Source organism: Mastomys coucha, unplaced genomic scaffold (assembly GCF_008632895.1).
Source record: "Mastomys coucha isolate ucsf_1 unplaced genomic scaffold, UCSF_Mcou_1 pScaffold21, whole genome shotgun sequence".
Taxonomy (NCBI): Eukaryota; Metazoa; Chordata; class Mammalia; order Rodentia; family Muridae; genus Mastomys; species Mastomys coucha.
The window spans coordinates 40527237-40548004 of record NW_022196904.1 but is presented as its reverse complement, the minus strand read 5'-3'; the positions used below and the strand labels follow the sequence as shown (position 1 = coordinate 40548004).

The 20768-nt window shown below is 47.6% G+C and overlaps 1 protein-coding gene across 13 annotated transcripts in view; it reads right to left on the bottom strand.

The window, feature by feature from the left end:
• The window catches only part of Nav2 (neuron navigator 2), a 654216-nt gene that overhangs the window by 38905 nt on the left and 594543 nt on the right, over nt 1–20768 (bottom strand). For 11 of the 13 annotated variants that reach the window (XM_031386765.1, XM_031386769.1, XM_031386759.1 and 8 more), the window contains 10 exons: nt 19778–20236; nt 18734–18799; nt 17372–17416; nt 14481–14641; nt 12791–12979; nt 7982–8034; nt 6965–6988; nt 6781–6855; nt 1469–1552; nt 997–1108 (listed from right to left, as the gene is read on the bottom strand). In XM_031386765.1, coding sequence (XP_031242625.1) covers nt 997–1108; nt 1469–1552; nt 6781–6855; nt 6965–6988; nt 7982–8034; nt 12791–12979; nt 14481–14641; nt 17372–17416; nt 18734–18799; nt 19778–20236 — 1268 coding nt within the window. The remainder of the gene's footprint in view (nt 1–996; nt 1109–1468; nt 1553–6780; nt 6856–6964; nt 6989–7981; nt 8035–12790; nt 12980–14480; nt 14642–17371; nt 17417–18733; nt 18800–19777; nt 20237–20768) is intronic. The other 2 variants (XM_031386763.1, XM_031386770.1) reach the window with 2 other exon arrangements.

Here is a 20768-nt window from a genome sequence, read left to right as displayed (position 1 = left end):
CTCCATCGCTGCTGTTTCTGAGACCCAGTATCTAAAGAACAGCAATGCCAGAACTGACGAGACAGCTGAAATCATGTTTGCAGCTAGCTTTCCTCCTATGACTACAAGTATTTCTAATCCTGAAGAGAGCTTGCCCTAGGTAGAGCCAGAAGGCCTGAGGGTCCACACCCACTCCTGTTCCTAATTATCCTTTGACCTTGGAAAACCACTATCACCTCTAAAGCACTTGGCTATCATTAGTGCCATGAGCAGAGGGCTGGTAGGGTCCTTAGACTATAGAAAGGTGAGCAAGTTTAGGGGAGATTCCTTGGCCTGTGTTGAAAATACAGGGAGAGCCTTTTCCAAGTGCAAGGTACCCATTCTGCACCAAGCATAGGTGCTGTTCAAATGGGTATTGCTGGAGTAAACTCATATGCATGCCCACCAACTAAAGACACACAAAGCCCAGCAATTTGTTAAGATAGTTTACTAGAGCAACTAAGAGATGAACCCATTCTACTTTGTTTCCTATATGCATATTAAATAATCATGGAAGCATGAGAGAAGCCATAAAACACTATGATGCTTCTCCATAAGAAACCTATTTCTTTCCTTCTTTCTTTCCTTCTTTCTTTCCTTCTTTCTTTCTTTCTTTTCTTTTCTTTTCTTTTTTTTTTTTGAGATAGGGTTTCTCTGTTTATCCCTGGCTGTCCTGGAACTCACTCTGTAGACCAGGCTGGCCTTGAACTCAGAAACCTGCCTGCCTCTGCCTCCCAAGTGCTGGGATTAAAGGCCTGTGCCACCACCACTGGCTGGCAGAAACCTATTTCTTCTGTCTTTAAGACTGATAGAGAAGAGGCTACGCTACACTAGCCATCTCTGCAGAGGCCACAGGGTCTGCCTTCTGGAACCTGCCCCCTTAGAGATGCCATTTGAGTCATAGTCTCTTACCCCCTAGCAGGGGGGCTGCATCCTGCACTGTTCCAGAGGCTATAGGGCGGCAGTGGCTCGCATTACCTTTGCAGTTGAGCTCTGGTGTGTTAATCACTCCATTAATGGCAGCCTGGGCAGCTGCATTCTGTTTCTTCAGCAGCTCGATGGTTTTTCTTAACTCATTCAGTTCTGAATCCTGAAGGTGAGAAAGATATAACAGGTACATCCCAAACCAGCTCCATAAAGAACAACTTTGAGGCCAAAGACAGAGGCGGGCAGTAACAAAGGAGTGTCACAGATCTGCCTCACACAGGAATCTAAACGCAGTTGTAAGGACATCAGAGAGCACATAAGAAGAGTGGCCAAGACCACTAGATCCATAGGAGATGCCAGGACCAACACTTGGTAAATCTAGGCAATATTTTACCCAGTGGACCTACTCTTGACATTTAAACCCCAGTTTTGCATGTCCCAAACCAGTCCAAGACATACGTTAAAATCTGCATCTTTGTCTGAAACGAAAGAGAGAGCGAACAGCATCCCCAGCCTTACTTACCTTCTGCTCGGCAGTCATAGTTAAACTCTGTAGCCTGATGGTCATGTTTCCCAGACTCTGCTCAAAGGCTGCCACAAGGTGAGCCTAGAGGAGAAGATGAGGCCTCGGTGACATCATCATCCAAGGTCAGAATACTAGAGGGGGAGTGGGTTCTTAAGATAGAAACCTATCAGAGCTTCTTCATGTGGTCTGTACAGGATCAGCCTCCTTTTACCTCTCTGGGATCCTTTAGTCTAGTCTTGCCCTTGCTCAAATACTTCTTCAAGTATTCTTCCTTCCTGCGTGGCACCATTTCCCTACCCACTCCTTGCCTAGTTTTTATGTGTCTGTGACTAGTGATACTGGGTCTGTTCTCTCACTCTCATGAGCCCACTGTTACTTAACACACTTTGAAGTTGTCCTTCAAAAAACATGGGGTCTGTGACTGCTAGTTATGGCTGATTCCACAGCACCCTGTAGTAGGATCTGCCGTTCACCAATCACCAAGCCCATAATACAGGGTTATGGGAAGCAGGGTTATAGAAATGAAGGGACAAAGTGGCTGGCTTATTTTCCTTGTTATAATCCTCATTAATAAAAAGCCACTGAGAGGCCCATCTGCTCCCTCCGTGAAAGAAACCTTTCCCAGCCTCCCCCACACCCCAGGGAGATACTTTCCCCTAGGCTCCCGCACACTTTGATACACTCTTGTTAGAACAAGACACCAGATGCAACATCTTACAGAAGGCTCAGAAAAACTTTCAAAAGCGGCCAGTTATAATTAGACTATGCATTCAATCTTCAGATGCTACAATGTAACAATATAACAACTATGTGTGCTAGGTTGGGTGGGTAGCCCAACTGTTAAGAGAGCTCCTTCCACCCTGTGGGTTTTTAGATCAAATGGTAGTCCACAGACAAAGCATGTCTGCCTGCCTGCCTTTATCCCCCCAATTCTGTCCGACATCTATTTCTTATTTCCTATTTTCTTTTTAAAAGATTTTTATTTTTATTTTATGTGTATGAGTGTTTTGTCAGCATGTCTGTAAGTGTACTATACGCATGCGAGTCTCTGAGGAAGTCAGAAGGGGATGTCAGATCCCCTGGTGCTGAAGTGTCTGTAAGCCACTGTTGCTTCTGGGAACTGAACTCAGATCCTTTATAGAAGCAGAGGGCTATTCTCAATATCTATGTCAAGTGGCCCACAACCACCTGCAACTCCAGCTCCAGTGTATCCAATGTTCTTTTCTAGCCTCAGTAGGTGCCTGAATACACTGGAGCAAACACACACACACACACACACACACACACACACACACACGCACGCACACGTAAATAAAACATAAAATAAATCTCTTTTAAAAACAAAACAATAGCTAGGTGTGGTGGTACTTGCTTTTAATCCTAGCACTTGGAAGGCAGAGGCAGGCGGATTTCTGTTGAGTTCAAGGCCAGCCAGGACCAGATAAAGACTACAGACAAACAAAAACCAATGTATATCTTAGAATTGAGAAATGTGGTGTTTCTTGGCAATTCTAAGGTCAAGAGGTAAGTAAGTGTGCCAACACTAAGCTTGTTTGTATTTGGAGAATAATGGACACATGATGTGTCTTTGTTGATATATTCAACTGCTGGTTGAATGGGAAATCTGGAAAATGTCATAAAAACCAGATTTATCAAAAAACAAACAAACAAAAAACAAAAAAACAAACAAACAAACAGATTTAAGGGATTGGAAAGATGGCCCAGCTGTTAAGAGCACTTGCCGCTCTCACACTGATCTGGGTTCATTGCTCTTGCAAAGCTGGGATGGACCAGCAGGGAGGCTGGAGGTGAGTCTAGAAAGAAGTGAGTCTTAACCATACTGTAAAAACCCAGAGGAAAAGGTGATCAGCATTCCCAGGGAAGGATAACAGGTGCGCAGGGCCATGGAGTGGGCCTGGATCTCAACCTATGAGGGAACTGCAGTGACTCAGACTTCATCAAGATAAGCTGGTTAGGGCTAAGAGAAGCTGAAGCTAGGACCACTTATTGTCATGGAGCAAAGCCACCATCACATCAAAATTATATGGATGGTTTCTTTTTTATTACACTCTCTATTTACTGAAATGGAAAAATACCTCTGTTCATTAGTATACCTTGAGCTCAGGGAAAGATCTTTCTCTCTATATATCTATCTATCTATCTATCTATCTATCTATCATCAGGGTCTCACATTCTTCCTCAGGCTGGCATGGCAGTCACTACATAGCCTACATAGCCAGGAACTAGTGATAATCCTCCTGCTGCAGATTCTCTTGGATTGGGACTTTAGACATGGGTCACCATACCTACTAAAGCCAATCAACTCAAGATGACCCATCAAGCGGAGGAAATGGGTCAGGGCACAGTGTGCTATCCTCACCCAGAAGAGGAAAGTGGGAGGCTTGATGGCTGGCGTTCATCTTCAGTCCTCGTCTGACTGTCCCCTGGGGTCCCAGTGTGATTGCTCTTCAGTTTTGTGAACCCCCAAGCACTGCAACTTACTCAAACTTTGAAAGTGTGTTTGCAGGCTCAAGGAGCAACTGCTTAAGCTCTGAAGGGTCAGAGATCCAGTTCTGCTGGCAAGCAAAAGGACTGCTTTTGTGCCCTCACTACAGCTATAAAAACACAGGGATGGAGGAGGTGGGGCAGGGGGGTGGCTGGGCCTAGCAGGGCTGCACAACACATACAACGGCCTTCCCGCCAAATGCCATTCTCACATTCCCAGGGAAAACAAATGGAGAGCTAGAAAAACACTAGCTAGGGCAGCTCTGAGTAGCTTGTCCTAGGAAAACAAACATAGCTTGGTCTCCGAGAAAGATGGCAGATAATAAAAACACAAGCGGCTGAGGTGGAGGGTGGTGTGTGGTAAGAGCAAGTATTTACTTTAAAACAAAGACGGACTCAGCAGCTTTTGTGAGGTGCAATACGCTTTTGGGATAATGTAAAGGGCCATACTCCAACCCTTCTAGTGCAGAGAGTAGAACACCACAGACCAACACAGGGCTCCTGGTGGCAGATCAGGGTGATGGAGGGATCAACTTAAGGTCACTGAGAAACAACTTGTACTTGTTTTTGAGTCAAGGGCAGTAACTAATGACTGTCACAAATCATGAGGCATTTCCTGGAGGGGAGAGGGGTGACTGTCCACCTCCCTGAGGCTGCATTCAGTACTGGACTCAAGTGCATACGTTCAGTTTTCCAATTAGAGGACCTATTCAGAATATAAGCCTGAGAATTCAGGTCTGAGAATGCTTCTCATGATTTCTTAAATTTATTGTCGTGTGTGTGTGTGTGTGTGTGTGTGTGTGTGTGTGTGTGCGTGTGTGTGTGTCACACTTAAGTGTGAGTGCCTAAAGAGGCCAGGAGAGGGCATCAGATCTCCTAGAGCTGGAATTATAGGTAGCTGTGAGCCATTTGATAGAGATACAGGGATCCTAACTTGGGTCCTCTGGAAGAACAGCAAATGCTATTAACTGTTGAGCCATCCCTCCAGTCCTCCAATGACCTTTGGATGGGCTGATGATGGGCTGGGTGAAGAAAAGGACTGCAAAGCACATAGTGTCCTGGGGTGTTGAGGTTTTGGGAAAACAGTCAGAGGTTTCCAGCGACACACAGGAGCTTGGGAGACAGATGAAGGCGTTTACGCTTCCCGGGCTTGTAATTAAGGATGCTATATGCTTCATGTGCAGATTTAAAAGAGCCACACTTCCTGGAGTCAGTCAGGCTGAAACAGGAATTAGCAGGGCAAAAGCTCCAGGTAAATGACTACTCTGGAGCTTTGACTCACTCTCCTGGTCAAAGGAGTACAGCCTTTGAAGTGGCTTCCATGGTTAGTATGTAGCGGGGTCGCACAGTGAGCTCCCTCAGCTTCCGTCAACACCGCCACAGGCTCTGTGGTTGCACTGTGAACTCCTAGGCAGGAAGTCTGGCCTTGGAGCCACTAAGTACCTCCCCAAACCTCAGGTTTTGCCTTCTGAGCCTCATGCTCTGTGGTTCACAGCCCTTCAGTGGGGCCTCTCTGTGTATGAGTCTCCCAGGTAGGGTTGAAAGACTCTTTCTCTCTCTACTCCATTTGGTTCAAATAGCAAGTTCAACCTCCACATCGACAGGGTTCTTCTAAAGGCCCCAAAGCCCTCTTTAAACACCCAGAAACCCTAGTCTTTCCTTTATATGACTCTTTCCATGGTTCTGTACTCACTCCTGGCCACAGGTACTAACTGGAGACGTCACTCACAGTTCACCTTGGACCTTGCACTGACAGTTCGCTTTGGTTAGGATAGGGTATACCCTTCTCCTACAGGATATCTGTCAGGTGTTACTCCCTCTGGGAAATCCTTCCTGACTCCTTCCCACCTGCTCCCAAGATGGAGCTTGGTGCTCCCATGTTTTCCTCCCCATATGGCAAGAATGATCACGTCCCAGGGAAACTGCTCATTTTGCTTCCCCTCCACTCCAGAAGTGGCAGCGATTCTGCCTGCCGTACCGTTGGACTCACAGCCCAGTGTGGCTGGCGCTAGAAAACATGGCCAGACAGACCACGGCTGGCGGGGCTGAGCACTGTGCATGATGTAATTACAGAGCTCTGGCTGTTTATTGTGAAGCCATACATGTCTTTCTTCTCCTGAGTTCCCTTGTGTTCTCACCTCCCTTAAGACTGCAATCTTCAGAAAAAGGAAGGGAAACAAATTAACTCTTAAAGGATTGCAAGCCTTGGTCACCTCGAAACACAACCCAGGGAGATATCAATCATCCCACTGCACAGATAAGCACAGGCAGACTCCAAAATCACTCTAACACCTGACCTAACACCAATGCTCGAAGGGCTGAAGCACAAGCCTTGTGAGCCCACAGAGTTGAATGTCCAGAGACCAAGGGCCTCAAGGCGAGGCTCAGAAAGCAGATGGCTATTGCCTGTCCCATCTCCAGCTTCTGCTCTGTCCTGCTCTTGCTTCGCACTGTTTTAGCCCATCTCTGGCTCCTACCCTGTCACCTCCTTGGCTCCGTCCCTGTCCAGCATTGTCACGGGCTTCCATTTAGTGCTGTCTGAGTTCAGCTCCTATCCCATCCCTGGCTTACACCCTGTTTTGTCTGTGGCTCTCACTCAGTCCTGTCTCCTATACTCATGATGTCCTGCCCCTGGCTCCTACTCTGTGCGTGTATGTGTGTGTGTGCGTGTGCGCGTGCGTGTGTGTGTGTGTGTGTGTGTGTGTGTGTGTGTGCGCGCGCGTGTGTGTGTGTGTGTGCGCGCACTGTGCACTTGTACTTGCACCCACTTGTGTGAGTGGGTGTGCTCTGGAGTCTGCACTTACATTTGCCGTCAGCTGGGTGGTCAGCGCAGACACCTTTTCCTGGGAGGCATCCAGCTCTCGCCGCAGCTTTCGAATCTACAGAAACAAGCACAAGGTTACTTGCTTGGGGAGTCCATTTCCAGACTGAGCATCATGAGATCAAGACTGATAACGAAAACAAGTCTGTTCATAAACTGTTCCATACCTCTGATTGGCATTTTTCTTCTGGCTGTAAATAAAACATAAAAGACATTAGAACAGCAGAGGAGGAAGATCAATATAACCCAGCTGATAGCAACTGCTGAATCTGAAAACTCGGGAGAAGTCTAGATTTAAAAAAAAAAAATTATTTTTATTTTATATGTATGAGTATTTGCCTGCATGTACGTATGTGTGACCATGGAGGCCAGAAGAGGAGATTGGCTTTCCCGAAATGATAGTTACCAACAGGTGGTTGTGAGTCACCATATGGGAATCGAAGCTAGGTCCTTTGGAAGAGTAGCCAATGTTCTTAACTGCTGAGCCATTTTTTTTCAGCCCCTTAGATTTATTGTTATCATTTTAAACCATGTGTAGGTATGTATGTCTGTATGTACAGGTGCAACATCAGTGTAGGTGTTTTTCAAGTCCAGTGGCATGGGATCCTCTGGAGCTGGAGTCACAGGAGTTGAGAGCCAGCTGACAGGGGCACTGGGGAACCAAAGTTAGGTCCTCTGGAAGAGCAACCAGTGCTCTTAACTCTGAGCCATCTATCCAGCCCTTGAAATCTAGGATTTTAACTGCCTTCTTTTCTGGTATAATTCTGTAAAATGGGACAATTAAATCTACCCATCAGAAAGTCCAAAGAGCAGAGTACTCTAATACGTTAGTTAGGAAGAATGATGTATGTTCTGACTGTTTGGGGGAAGAGGAGCCACTGGCTTCCATATGAAGATGTGGATGTAAGGTGGGGTTACATATGTGTGTACTCATCTTTTACATGGGGGCCGGGGATCAGAACTTGGGTCTTCCTGCTTGTGCAGCAAGCCCTTCACCTACTGAGCCCTCTCCCAGTCTCAAGTGGGGTATGATAACAGTTTGTGAATTTCAAATCTTTTTCTCCCAGGAGCTGATCCTTTCATAGTGGGAACACTCTCTGCAGAGCAGATGCTTATAATTATGCTTGACACACTTGTTAACAATACGTGAGTGACAAGCGCGGCCACTCAGCGTTTAGACTCACCGTGGAGTAGATGGAGGATGTGCTGGAAACCAAGGACAGGGAGGATCCATGAACTGTTAGAAGTAAATAAACAGGGGTCAAAGCCTAAGATGGCTGTCGTGAAAGTGAAAAGAGGGGGGAGGAGGCAACGAGCATTTCAGGACACCACTGGCCCAGCCTGGCTGTGACTGTCATCTTGGCTCAATACTTCCTGGATTGGGCACAGGTCAAAGCCAAATATGAAATAATCCATTAAGGAAGTCATTTTTTAAAATAGTACCACATTTATCCTAACTAGCAAAATAACGTATGATTCTGGGGTCATATACTCATGTAACCAAATGTTCATACCACTAAAGGTTCAAATGCAGGGCAACGTGATTGTGGAGATTCTAACCACACTTTTCAAAGCCAGCTTGTCCCTGCTTGGGACTGCACCCACTCTTTGTCCAATGCACTCTTGAGTGTTTGACTGTGGGACAAAGCTGTCGTATTTCATACCCTGACACCCTGCTAGATGCTTAGAGATAAATAGTTTGAATATAAGAGTCTTTGATCACAATAAACTCAGACAGCTTTGTAGCAGAGCATTAGTTAAAGCAGCATTTCAGCTGGAGTATAGAGTCTTGCATTTATACAATGTCTGCAAGTGATGAGCAAGGGTATTCTCTTCCTTCCTTTGTAATCATAGGTTCTGACTCAGAACCACACTCGTGGACTCTTAGCAGTCCATCCCATCTCCAGCTAGGGGAGCTTTTTCATTATCCGCTCTCACTTTGAAGCATGTACTTTTGCAGACCTGGGTATCCAAGCTGCTTCTCTTTCAGGGAACATGATTCTTATTTTCTCAGCTACCTCTTGGCAACTGGTCTGGAAGACAGAACTAGCCCTGTGTGACAGGGATTTTAAGTGTGCACAGCTTTTCTGACCACAGGTGGAAAGCCTTAGGTCCCTACAAGCCACCAGGGTAGGAGCATACATACCCATGACGGAGGAAGGCAGGGCGGGGTCATCTCTCCACCCAGTGCTGAGTTCGCCTACCTCCCCAGCAGTACGCCTAGCCTTACTTAGCGTCTAGTAGAAGCTGCTGGCCAGCAAGATATTGAACAAACTGTTCTGTCTGGCACTTGGGAAGCTGCCCATGGCATTTCTACTACATCTCCCCTGACCTCCCTTTGTGTGTTCCTCTCACACATGTCTATCCCAGACTTCTTTCCCGGCAAGCTCTAGATGGTGCTCGCCTGCCTCTGAGGCTTCACCAGTGCAGCTTTTTGTCCAGGGTGCTTCTAAATCCTACCTGCTTGAAGTCAGCCCAGCCCCGCGCACCTTCTCTTCTCACTAGAGGTACCCACCTATGCCTCTGAGGCTGGGGCCCCACCAGAATTCACATCCACCCTCCCAGGTAATGCCAGGTTCTAGAGCTTACTCCCTGTTTTTCTACCAAGCATGACTAACCTGACTCACACCCCATAAAAGACAGTTTAAGGTGTTAATAGCTAATAATGGCTCTTCTGTGCTAACATGTCCACGGGTTCAGAAGTACCAAGGCACTTTAAGTATGACACAGACCATAGTGGATGGAGCATTTCGGAGGCCTGTTGGTGAAAGAGACAGGGGTATCATGAAGCCACCTCCAGCCACACTTACAGGGCTGGCTCAGAGGCCTAAGCAGGGCAGCACCCAGACTCTGGCTGCTGTTTTGTCTCTAGTTTTTCCATCTCAAACCTGTCAGATTCCTGGCAGTCAGGAGCAGCTTAGGGACTCAAGCAGAGGAGGCACATCTGGCAGGCTTCAGGTGGAGGTTATTACTTTCTCTGTAATTAACGCCTCTCACTTGGAAATCAGCAATAGCAAAGCTACGATACATAGAGATAGCCTCCTTGACTATCCGAGCTCACACAAACCTGAATATGGTTTGCCCGAAATGCTGTGGCTGGCCGGCCTTTAGGATGAGAATTGGAGCCTGGAGAGAGGGGCATGGATTCTTCTGGACCATGAGAATTTCAGTTCCAAACCCAATAAAGCGTGAAGGTGTTTCTCACTATACCTCTAGAACTCTACAGCTGGACAGACAGAGAGCATCTAAGTCTGAAATTCAAATCACATGACTTGCTTAAAGCTACACAGCAATTCAGGTGCTGCTGGCCAGAAGTCTGGACAGGACTCTACTCTCCAGTGACCAGCTCTGCCAGGCTCTGCTCTTTACTTTAAAAATCCTTTGGTGCCTGGTGAGATAGCTTAGTAGGTAAGGATATTTGCTACCAAGCCTGACTGAGTTCTTCTCCCATGACCCATATGGAGGAAGGAGAGAACCAATTCTTAAAAGTTGTCCTCTGACCTCCATGTATATAGTGTAGCACACACATGTGTGTGTGCTTGTACACACACAACAGATAAATGTAATTTTAAAGTTAAAAATTTAAAAAGACCTTTTGGTGTGTTTTGAAATGCTTTTCTAATTTTTTATGTATATAATGTTTCTATAGGCATAAGACCCAGGATTGTGAGGCACCATTTGTGGGTGCTGAGTATTGGGGTTCAATCCCTCTGCAATGGTGGTACATGCTTTTAACTGCTCTTAACCTCTGGCCTCAACACCCATTTTAAAGATACCTCCAACATCTTTTAAGCATTCTTGTACCAAAATTGACTTTGAGATTACATCAAGTCTATGGTAATGAACTTCCCTGAAATACTTCAGAAGGCTGCACCTAGGGCACGCTGCGCCTGCTCTACCTAGTTACAATTCCCATCGCCTTCAATGTGGAAAGCGCTCATCAAACAGCACCATCTCACAAACACCTGTGCTAATCTTCCCTAAGCATCAATTCTGCCTCACAGCAAAGAATAAACATTTCCTGGCCAGGCATGAGGTCTGACTTCCCCTAGTTTCTCCCATATCACCGATAACTTATCAGTTCAAAATGAAAAAACAAGCAAACAAACAAACTACACTCAAAGGAATTAAAAACCTCTAATTACACAAACCCTGTTTTGCTTCTCTCATATAACAGCCTTTCAAAGAATAAACCAATCTGATGGGAAAGTTCCCAGAGATGAAGAGGTCACACCTTCATGGTGCCGTAACAACCTCCTCTCTCACAGTTCTAACCCTGCCTTGGCAATTTGGCTCCGGCTTATCATGAATCATGTGATTGCCAAAGTTGAGGTGATGCTTGTAGCTAGGCCAGGCCTACTTTTCATCTGATATCCTAGATGGTCTGCAAACGGCTGCCTGATTCCAGAAGGACTGCCTAAGAGCTAGCCGAGGGTGAGTCTGCTATGGTCCCTGGCCTTTGTGGGACCATGTATACTTGTCAGGACAAGTTTTGGTACGATTTTGTGACTCCCTCAGGCATACACATGACAGATGAAGAGGACAGCACAGGACACACTCCACATAGGAGCTGTCCTCAGAGACAGAGGGAGGCACATTACAGCTATTCTCGACCAATCGTGGACTAGAAAGGGCTTAAGACAAAGTTCTTCCTCCATTGCCTTGGGGCAGGTATGTGCCCCCAGTGTGCTGCTTAAAGCCATTACAACACCAATTTCCAGCCCTTAAATCTAACAAAATGCCCTCAGCCACCCGGGCTCCTCTCCTCTTTATCCTCCAGCCCAGTAGTTTCCATATAAGGGATTACAAACTTGCTCTGCTCAGGGTTACTGGAGACATAAATCTGGGGAAGAGTCCCAAGTCACCATGATTAGCCAAGAAGCGCCTGCTCTGTCCCAAAAGTCCTTTAAGCTTTTCATAGAACGAAAACCAAGAAGCAGAATTATGTCTCTTGTATTCCCGTATTATTTGGGATTTCCTATTGGGAGCAGAGCACACTGAGCCTATTCTCCACCTTTAACAGGGACTGAGAGCTGAGGGAGTCATCTATGACTCATTCCTATACTTTGTCCTGCTATTAGCAAAATGGTTCCAACAGAGGCAGAGCCCTACTGGGCTCCGCTAGTTCATGATTCCTCATCTTCAGCTTGGACATCGTGCCCACAGGCTACAGCACACAACCGGCAGTGGCTAGCAAGGAGCTAGCATTTACATGTATTATCTCTGAATTCTTATAGCTCCATAAGCCAAATGTTATCACTTTTCATTTTTACAGTGAAAAGGGGAGACAAAAAGGTTGAAGCATCTGGCCTAAGCCCTGGCACTCGAGTTGGGGTCAGCCCACTTCCCTTCTCTTCATTACTCCTTGCTCAGCCTGCCTCCAGCCTCCCACAAGCCCAGTGTTTGGAGAATGGGGCTCCTCTAAGGCAATGTCTGGGGTGAAGGAGCAGAGGGTGAGAGAAACGAAGTGAGTTATGAAGGCAGCTGACAAAGCAACCCATAGAACTTTCCTTCCATAGTTCTGATTAAAAGGAACAAAGCTATAAATGTACATGGTTGGCAGCCCAAGAAGGAAAAGGGTAAGAACTGAGAATCTCTATCTTGAGACAAGCTAGGAAATACTGGATAGGAACAGAGCTGCCTGCTCCCGAAGCTGCAGGGCACAGGGAGATGAACTCAGTGCAGTCTCTGCCAACAGAGTGAGCCAGCAGCTGGGCTTGAAGATGGAGAGGCGTGCCAAGAAGTGATGGCCCAAGGCCAGGAGAGGAGCCTCAGGCAGAACTCAGTCAATGCTGAGGGTCCTCAATAGCTGCAGAGGCGTCCTCCCTAAGCATCCCGAAAGGTTACCTGAGGGTCAGATCTCCCTAGTGAGAGCCCCACATCCCTACCCCAGAGGCAAGGGAAGAGTTGTAGTGACCAGAGGAGGGAGCCCCATCAAGCATGTCATGCTGTGCCAAGAGATCCAGTATATGGCAAACGCCTTAATTCCTTACCTTCCTCAAACCCATCCCGGAAGGAGCCGGATCGACTCATTGTTCGGCTCTTCTCATCCAGAGACATGGAGCTGTTCCGGAAGCGGCTGTCCGTGTAGGGGTCATACTGGCCATCCGCGTTGGACAGGCTGTGGGTCCTCAGCATGGTTGGGTTGGACAAGCTCATTTGGGTGACAGCGGTGGGGCTCGCTGGAACCAGAGGAGCGGAATGAGATGCTGGATACCCATACCCCTGTTTGAATCCCAGACGGGTACCAGGGAGAGGCCGCTTATCGCTAGCAGCGTGTGTGCCTGCCAACTTCACTCCCTTGTCTATTTGTAAAAGGTAGTCGCATCAGCATTTGAGTTACAAGCTTAGGAGCTAAAAATATGGGAGGGAAGGCGGGTCAGTTCCAAAGCAAGGCTCAGGGCCTCACGTTCCAACTTGGCACGTTCAGGCAGGCCAGTGTCACCTTCCAGGCATGAGCTAATTACTCCCCGGGTTCATCTGAAACAATTCTCCTGTAAAGCCAAAAGCTCAAAATAGTCCAAATAGGCTTTTGATCAGATAGGAAGCATTTGCGCATGACAACAGCCTCTCGCTGCAAAGAGTTATGGCTGGGAACGAACACTACAAACACAGGTCTCATGGCTCAGACAGGAAGCAGCTCCCAAGAGCATGCAAAGAGGCACACATCCCTGAGCTAAGCCGAGCTTCCTCATCGAAAGCCCTGCCCATGGTAGCTAGGCACGCTATATCTGGAGGTATACACTTAATAAAGAGCAAAACCACACGTCCGTGATGACAAGATACAGTCATCACTTAGACTGAAGGGGAAGTCTAGAACATTCAGAAAAGCCTCTTGTAAACTGTGAGACCAAAAAGGTTTTCCCTCCACCGAGCAGTCTTCAAATATCCATGTGCGTTCCATTACCTCAAGCACCTGCTGATAGCAGCCCACCGCTCTCTGACCTGTAACTAGAGATGGAATCTCTTGCACTGTTTTGCTGATTTGCTACAAAGCTTTACACTGGTCTCTCATACCTCTGTCTGTTGGATCTGTACTCTATGTGTCTGTCTTGAATAGAGAATCCCTCAGCATTCCAACGGGGACCATCACAAACCCTTCTCTCCTTTCAGTGTGACAATCAACGCATTAGGTCAGCGGCAGCCATTTCTAAGAACACTTGTTCATTAAAACTTATTTTTGGCTTGATAATGGAATGAGAAATAGGCTGGAAAATGGTCTTCACAGGTCTGAGAAGAAAAATGTACCCAGAGTAGTGGGATGCTATGCCCCCCCCCACACACTGCAATCTCACCTATACCAACTGTAGGAAAAAGACTATGTGGGTGTGTCTAACCCTCAGATTTTATGACAGGAGGCTGTTACCTACAGAGTCCATGTTCCATACAGTACAACTGAGTTACAAAAACCTCACACACACACACACACACACACACACACACACACACACACACACGCACACAAATTTCATAATGTTTTAAGGGTTGGCCATCCTAAGTCACATGTGGCCCAGGGGCCTGATGTAACTGAACGTGCCTAGGACTCTGTGATTTTTCATGACTACATGGCCAGGGGCTGATTAAGATATTGAGAAAGACGTGGCCACACGCCTGTTTCAAAGCACAAGATAACCTCTGCCCTGCAGAGTGGGTCAGTGCAGCTGGAGACAAATGGCGACTCACCAAGCTGAGAGAAGTTGAATCTTGTTCCTGAAGGAGAGGTGACGCTAGAGCCAGAGGAAAAGGGGGAATTGGTAGCAGTGTCCTGAAGGCCCCCAGCTGAGTGGGACCGGAACCATTCTTTGGCGTCTTCCTGCGTGCGAAGCTGGGAGGTGGGTGTATACCTGGAGACAGAAACCAGGCTGGAATGAACGGCCCTTATGAACATGCATTCCCCACAGCTGATGAGGAGTGTGTACAAAGAAAGCTATATTTAAGATGGGGGGAAGAAAAAAAAACTCAGATCACTACACGCCCTGAAACTTATGAAGTTTCTCAAAACTTTTTTTTTTCCTACTTGGCTGCATCTGGGGAAAATTATAATTCCTTTCAGCTTGCACAGAACACCTAAAAGGGAGAAAGACTGGGAATGCTCAAAAGAGCCATCCCTGGGTGTGACTGGAACATGCTGGTTCATGACAGGGTCGTCTCAAAGCCCCCTCCCTGACAGGAAGGAGCAGTAAGAGGGAGTTGTTAGAGTTTTGAGGAAGTTTTAACGAGCTAACTGCTGGCATCTGCACACTGCAGAGCCAGTGACTGGTCATGAATCTCTGTGTGTCAGTGGGTGGCATTTGCAGAGACCTGGGGGGGCTGGTGTTTAGAGTAGCTGCTGCAATTCTCGTGATGCAGGGTCTCACATAGCCCAGGCTGTTCTTGAATTTGCTATATAGCTAAAGATGACTTTCAACTTCTGATCCTCCTGTGTCTATTTCCCAAGTGCTGGTATTAGAGGCATAACTAATCCTGTATGCTTTATAAAATATGGTGAGTTGTGGGTTGAACTCGGGGTTTTCTGCATGCTACACAGGCACTTGACCAACTGAGCCACATTCCCAGCCCCTTAACTACTACAACGCAGCACTCACACTCTTTTCATGAAAAGAACCACACACTGGTATGTTAAATGTGGGGAAGTCTTCAGAAGTTCCGTGGTCCACCAGCTTGGGTATTGCTAAACTGGAAGCTTTATTGAGCATCTCTGATAGATGAGGTACCATTACAGGCATCATCTCATTGAGGCTTTAACTTAGACAGTAACACAACACAATGGACCCTGCTATATGTTCTGGGAAACAGGGGACCACAGAGCTGAGATTGTCACCCAGGCTTGTCTGATTCTAAACTCTATGCTTTCTCTACTCTCCCTATAGGCAGCACCCAGAACTTCTGTAGTACCCACATTGCCAGGGTACATCATTGCCAGGGTGGCTGCTGATCAGGAATCTACCACCCAATATGTGTGTGTTGAGGAAGCAAGCTAGACAGAAAACCAGTATGAATGAGAACACGGTTTTCACTCCAGTTGATGGATATGCACCTTTGAAAGGGACGTCAGGTGCCTGGAAATAGTTGTCATAAAACCACATTCTGAATGTTTGGACAATCAATTTTAAAATCCAGGGCTATATAGGTTTAATAGATATCTATAGATATGTACACAGCATTTCAAAATGTTTAACTACTTTAAAGTTAGCTTCCTCTTTGGGTAACAGTGGGTCATGAATATATCTCAGTTGGCAGAGGGTTTGATGAAGGCACAGGAAGCCCTGGGATCAATGTGCAGCGTTGTTGGTTGGTGCAAGCCTGCAATTCCAGCACTTTTGAGAAGCAGAGGCAGGAGGCTCAAAAGTTCAAAGGTCATCTGCAGCTACATAGCAAGTTCAAGGCTTGTCTGGGCTACATGAGACCCAGTCTCAGAGGCAAGGGGCAATGGTGGCATCAAGCATTAACATATCCAGCTGACACACATAATGAAGGTCCCAGAGCAGGACTCTACTGGGAGGTATCAGCGCATGCCTTCTGGCGTTGATACCTACCTCATGTTAACAACGTTCGAAACGCTCTGGGTCTTAAGAGCCATGGGTTATTAACCAGACACACACAAGACAGCAACACAACATTTCACTTCATGTAAAAATACGTAATGCTTAATGCAGGGTGAAGCCGTGGCTATAAACAGCAAGGCTTTTAGAAGGCAGAACTGACAGAGGTCCACAGGGATCGTGAGCAAATTGAGGCACCTCAGGCTGGTGACGTGATGATATGATTTGAGCAATGGTGACTTAGAGCATCCTGTTTCATTAAGATGAGCACCAACAAGCAGCACAGGCCCAACTTACTACAGAAGCAAAGACATTCTTTTCTGGTCTCTTTTGTTGTTGTTGTTGTTGTTGCTGATGTTCCACCAAAAACCAATCATATGCATTTCTGAATGGGCATTGATAGCTGACCCATTCATTGATTAGGACATTAAGACAACTCTTCTCTGATGTTTTATAGCCACAAAAGTATTTTAAGTAATTGTTATTATTATTATTATTATTATTATTATTATTATCATTATCATCATCATCATCATCATCATCATCATCATCATCATCATCATTAGGTGGTGCTTGGGACTGAATCCATAACTTTATGTATAGCAGGCAAATGCTCTACCGTGAAGTTATACGGTCAGAAGCAGCTAGTTTTAAAATGGAGACAGCTAACAAAGCAGCATGCTCTAAGTCATGTCCTCCTCTGGAAGCGGCTGTATGTACAGACAGTCATGACGTGCTCAGCATCTCTCCTGCCGGCCCACCAGGAGCAGTCACTGCTCCTAGCTCAGGGATGCTGGCCGTGAGATGGCTCTGTCACATGAAGCTTCACAAAGCACAGACCCTGCTCAAGCAAGTAAGCCACAAATGGAGAGATGAGAATGAGAGGGGTCTGTCATCCAAAAATCCAGCTGCGGTGGCCAAAGCAGGGACCCCAGCCGAGCCCAGCCCAGCCCAGCAGCAATGAAAGGATGACACAGCCAAGCTCCACAGCCACAACAGATGGCATGGGTACAAGGGGCGAGGGACAGATACCTGAGTCCTTTCTTAGGCAAAGTGTTCCTATCAAGGTGCGGGTCACTGTAGGAAAGTTAAAACAAAATCAAGAACTTCAGAGAAGCACAGAGGCCTTGGGAGAAGGAGGGCAAGAAGGCTGGGGAGGGACACGAGGACCCCCCCCAAGGCACAGGCTCCCACCACCAGCCAGGCATGCAGCACGTCCACACAGTATACAGAAGAAACCTGGTCCTGTCTGCATCCACGCCAGTATCTACTTTACCCCACATCACAAGGTGGCCTGAGTCATGGACCCCAACTGTTCCTCCTTTTCCACAGGTTCAAAGCCAAGGCAGGGGCTGTATCATCTTAGAAGCATGGCCTGTGCTGCCCTGGGTCCCACCTGTGTACCTCCTCAGCTCCTCTCCCGAACCCTGCTGCCTCTGGCAAAGTTTTCAAGAAGGGGCAGAGACTCATTGGAGGGTTTCGAGAGGCAGAAGTCTGCATATTTGGAATTCATGTGTGATGAAGTAAATTCCAGGTCCCTCTCAATGTCTCCTTGTTCCTGCCCAGCAAGGGCGTAGCCAGGAGCTGGGCCCTGGGCAGGAACCTGGGCATGTTGGAACTTGCTGGCTGATAGAGTCAAGGCATTCGAATGTCTAAAGTGCAGGGGTTTAAAGGCTTGGTTTCTAAGTCTGACAGAAACAAAGTTTGTGCTGTGGATGGGGTGAAAGGGGGTTTCCATTAATTTTTCTCCCCCTAAGCATGAAACAACATCTGCTTGTTATATTTGGCCAAGCCACCACTCCTCCAGAAACTCAAGGTCAACTTCCATCTCCGAGGCCCACCCACAGCTGGGGGCAGACCCAGGCTTCTCGAGTTGTAAAAGCCCCAGCCCTCCAGGCGCTCTGTACCATTATCATTGCTGAATATAGACACACACAACACGATACTCGGAATAACGACACACGATGAGCCAGACTGCAGCAAAAGCGTTCAAGGGAGAAGAGCCAGCTGGGCTGGGAGGGGTGGGGTGCAGGGAAGAGACAGAGGTGAGGGCCAGGCTGCATGGTGGGTGGCAGACAGTATCTGGAGGGGTAGGGAGAAAAGCAAGACTGGAGGCAGGAACATGCCATGGGTACCACGGGGATGCCAGCGAGAGCCCCTGCAGCCCTGGGTGAGCAGCGGGGTGTGGGATGGCCATCCACTTGCCACCTTTCCCTGGGCTTTAGCAGACAGTCAAGCAGGTCCTCACTGGCATGCCTGGCTATCAGAGTATACCAGGGCCACAGACACAAGCGGGAGCCTCGGGGCCAACAGCCTTGCACAGAACAACTGGCTAGACAACAAAACAGATAGGCAGAAGAACCCAGAGGCTCAGGAGGCCTGTGGTGTCATTACCTGTCCTGTTTCCTGGGCAGAGTACTTCTGCAGAACTTAGGGCTAGCAGCAGGGGAAGAGAGAGGGCTAGAGATCCAGGCAAGTTGAAAACAAGAGAAGGAACATTAGATGGAAGGAAAAGGAACTGTTATACAAAACGATCAGAACACTTTTCTCACTCCCAACACTGACCCCAGCTTTGTTCCCTGTGTCTGGTCTGGAAACCAGACACAACCCAAGACTGTAGTAGAATCAAAGCTCTGAGGAGTCTTGCAGGCTCTCTATCTCTTGTCACTGTGACGCCAAGCATCCCCAGCTGTTCCCAGGTCACCTGTCCTACTGCTCACTTAGTTACATGGGAAGAAGAAAGAAGGAGCTGAAGTTGGCAAGCCCTTGGCAATGGAAGGGCTTCCGATGACGAATGTCATTTCAGACAGGAGCATAAGTCTGTCCTATCTGGTGGCTCCAAGCACCAAGGAAAAGAGACAGCAGGAAGCAATCCAGATGAACTCTCTCCTAAACTGACTTCCAGTGGGAAGGAAGACTTATCAGAAAGATCAAAACCAAGCTGGGCATGGTGGTGCACACCTTTAGTAAGCACCTGGGTGAGCACTGGGGTTTGGGATGGTCCGCTTGCCACCTTCCCTTGGGCTTTAGCAGATCCTCACTGGCATGCCTGGCTATCAGCACTTGGGAGTCAGAACAGGCAGATCTCTGAGTTCAAGACCAGCCTTGTCTATAGAGTGAGTTCCAAGACAAGAGAAATGAAGGAAAAAAGGAAAGAAAGAAAGAGAGGGAGGGAGAGAGAGAGAGAGAGAGGAGAAAGGGAGGAAGGAGGGAGAGAGAGTGGGGGAAAGAAAGAAGGAAGGAAGGAAGGGAGAGAGAGAAAGACAGATAGAAAGAAAGAAAGAAAGAAAGGAAGGAAGGAAGGAAGGAAGGAAGGAAGGAAGGAAGAGAGAAAGAAAGATCAAAACTTCCCAGGCAAAGACGAAATAGTTTTTAGATCCCTAATAACCTCCTATTTATATCTAGGGAAGGAAATCTTCCTGAGGGCATAGCACCAACCTTTCCGACAGTGTGGTCTTCACACTGCTGGTGCGGACAAAAGGCATCAAGGAGTCTTCCTTAGTGGAGGCGACTGGACCAGGGGAGGAGTTGTGACTCAAGCCCCCTCCACTGCCGAGGGATATGTCAATAGACTCACAGCTGGTGTGCAGGCTGCTAACAGACTGGAAGCCCAGGCCATCCTTGCTCACTGCTGACGAGCTGGTACCCCAGGTGAGGCTGTTAGAAGGGCCCGAGTGGGCTGAGCTGGGGCTGGACGCTAGAGGAGACTGGTTGAGGTCCACATTCTTACTGTAGAGAGGGCTGCTGCTCCCACTGCTCAGGACACCGCTGCCTGAGGGGGACTCTAGGTTACCTTGCTGGGTCAGAGTGGCATGAGGGTTGGAGATGACCACTGCGCTTTTCATGGTTTCAGCTGTGGCGATGGGCACTTGCTTGGTAGGCTTCCCACCAAAGAGTCTGCGAAGAGACAAAGGGTTGCGTGGAACAAATACCTGTGCCAGACCAAGGTGTGCAGAGCTACCAAGGCAGAGGAGGCCATGAGACCCTTGGAAAGAGCAGTGGTCTCTCCTGCAGACTCACTACGGTCTCTCTAGAGAAAGACTTGTGGTTAAGTGGGGCTGGATACCAGTGCTTCTGAGGGACCTGTTTCTAGCTCTAGGCAGTAGCTGGGACCCAGCTCTAAGCCCAGGTGACAAGAAAGCTTTCCCATAGGCTTAGCCACACTCCTCCATGATCTTGCTTTCCCTTTCTTCTCTAGCCCCTACCCAGGAATCTTCTAGAAAGAAAAGAGTTTCTTCTTTCTGTGATAGCAAGTATGAGACCTTGGGACTTGGTTTCTTTGGTCTCTCAGCATAATACAAAGGATCAAGACCATGAGCCTACACTGCTGGGAGCCCAGGAGAAATATGGACACGGGTGCATGAACAACAGAAAGGCAAGGTCCCAGAGAACCTGTGTGCGCTAACACCATACACAGAAACACGCTGGG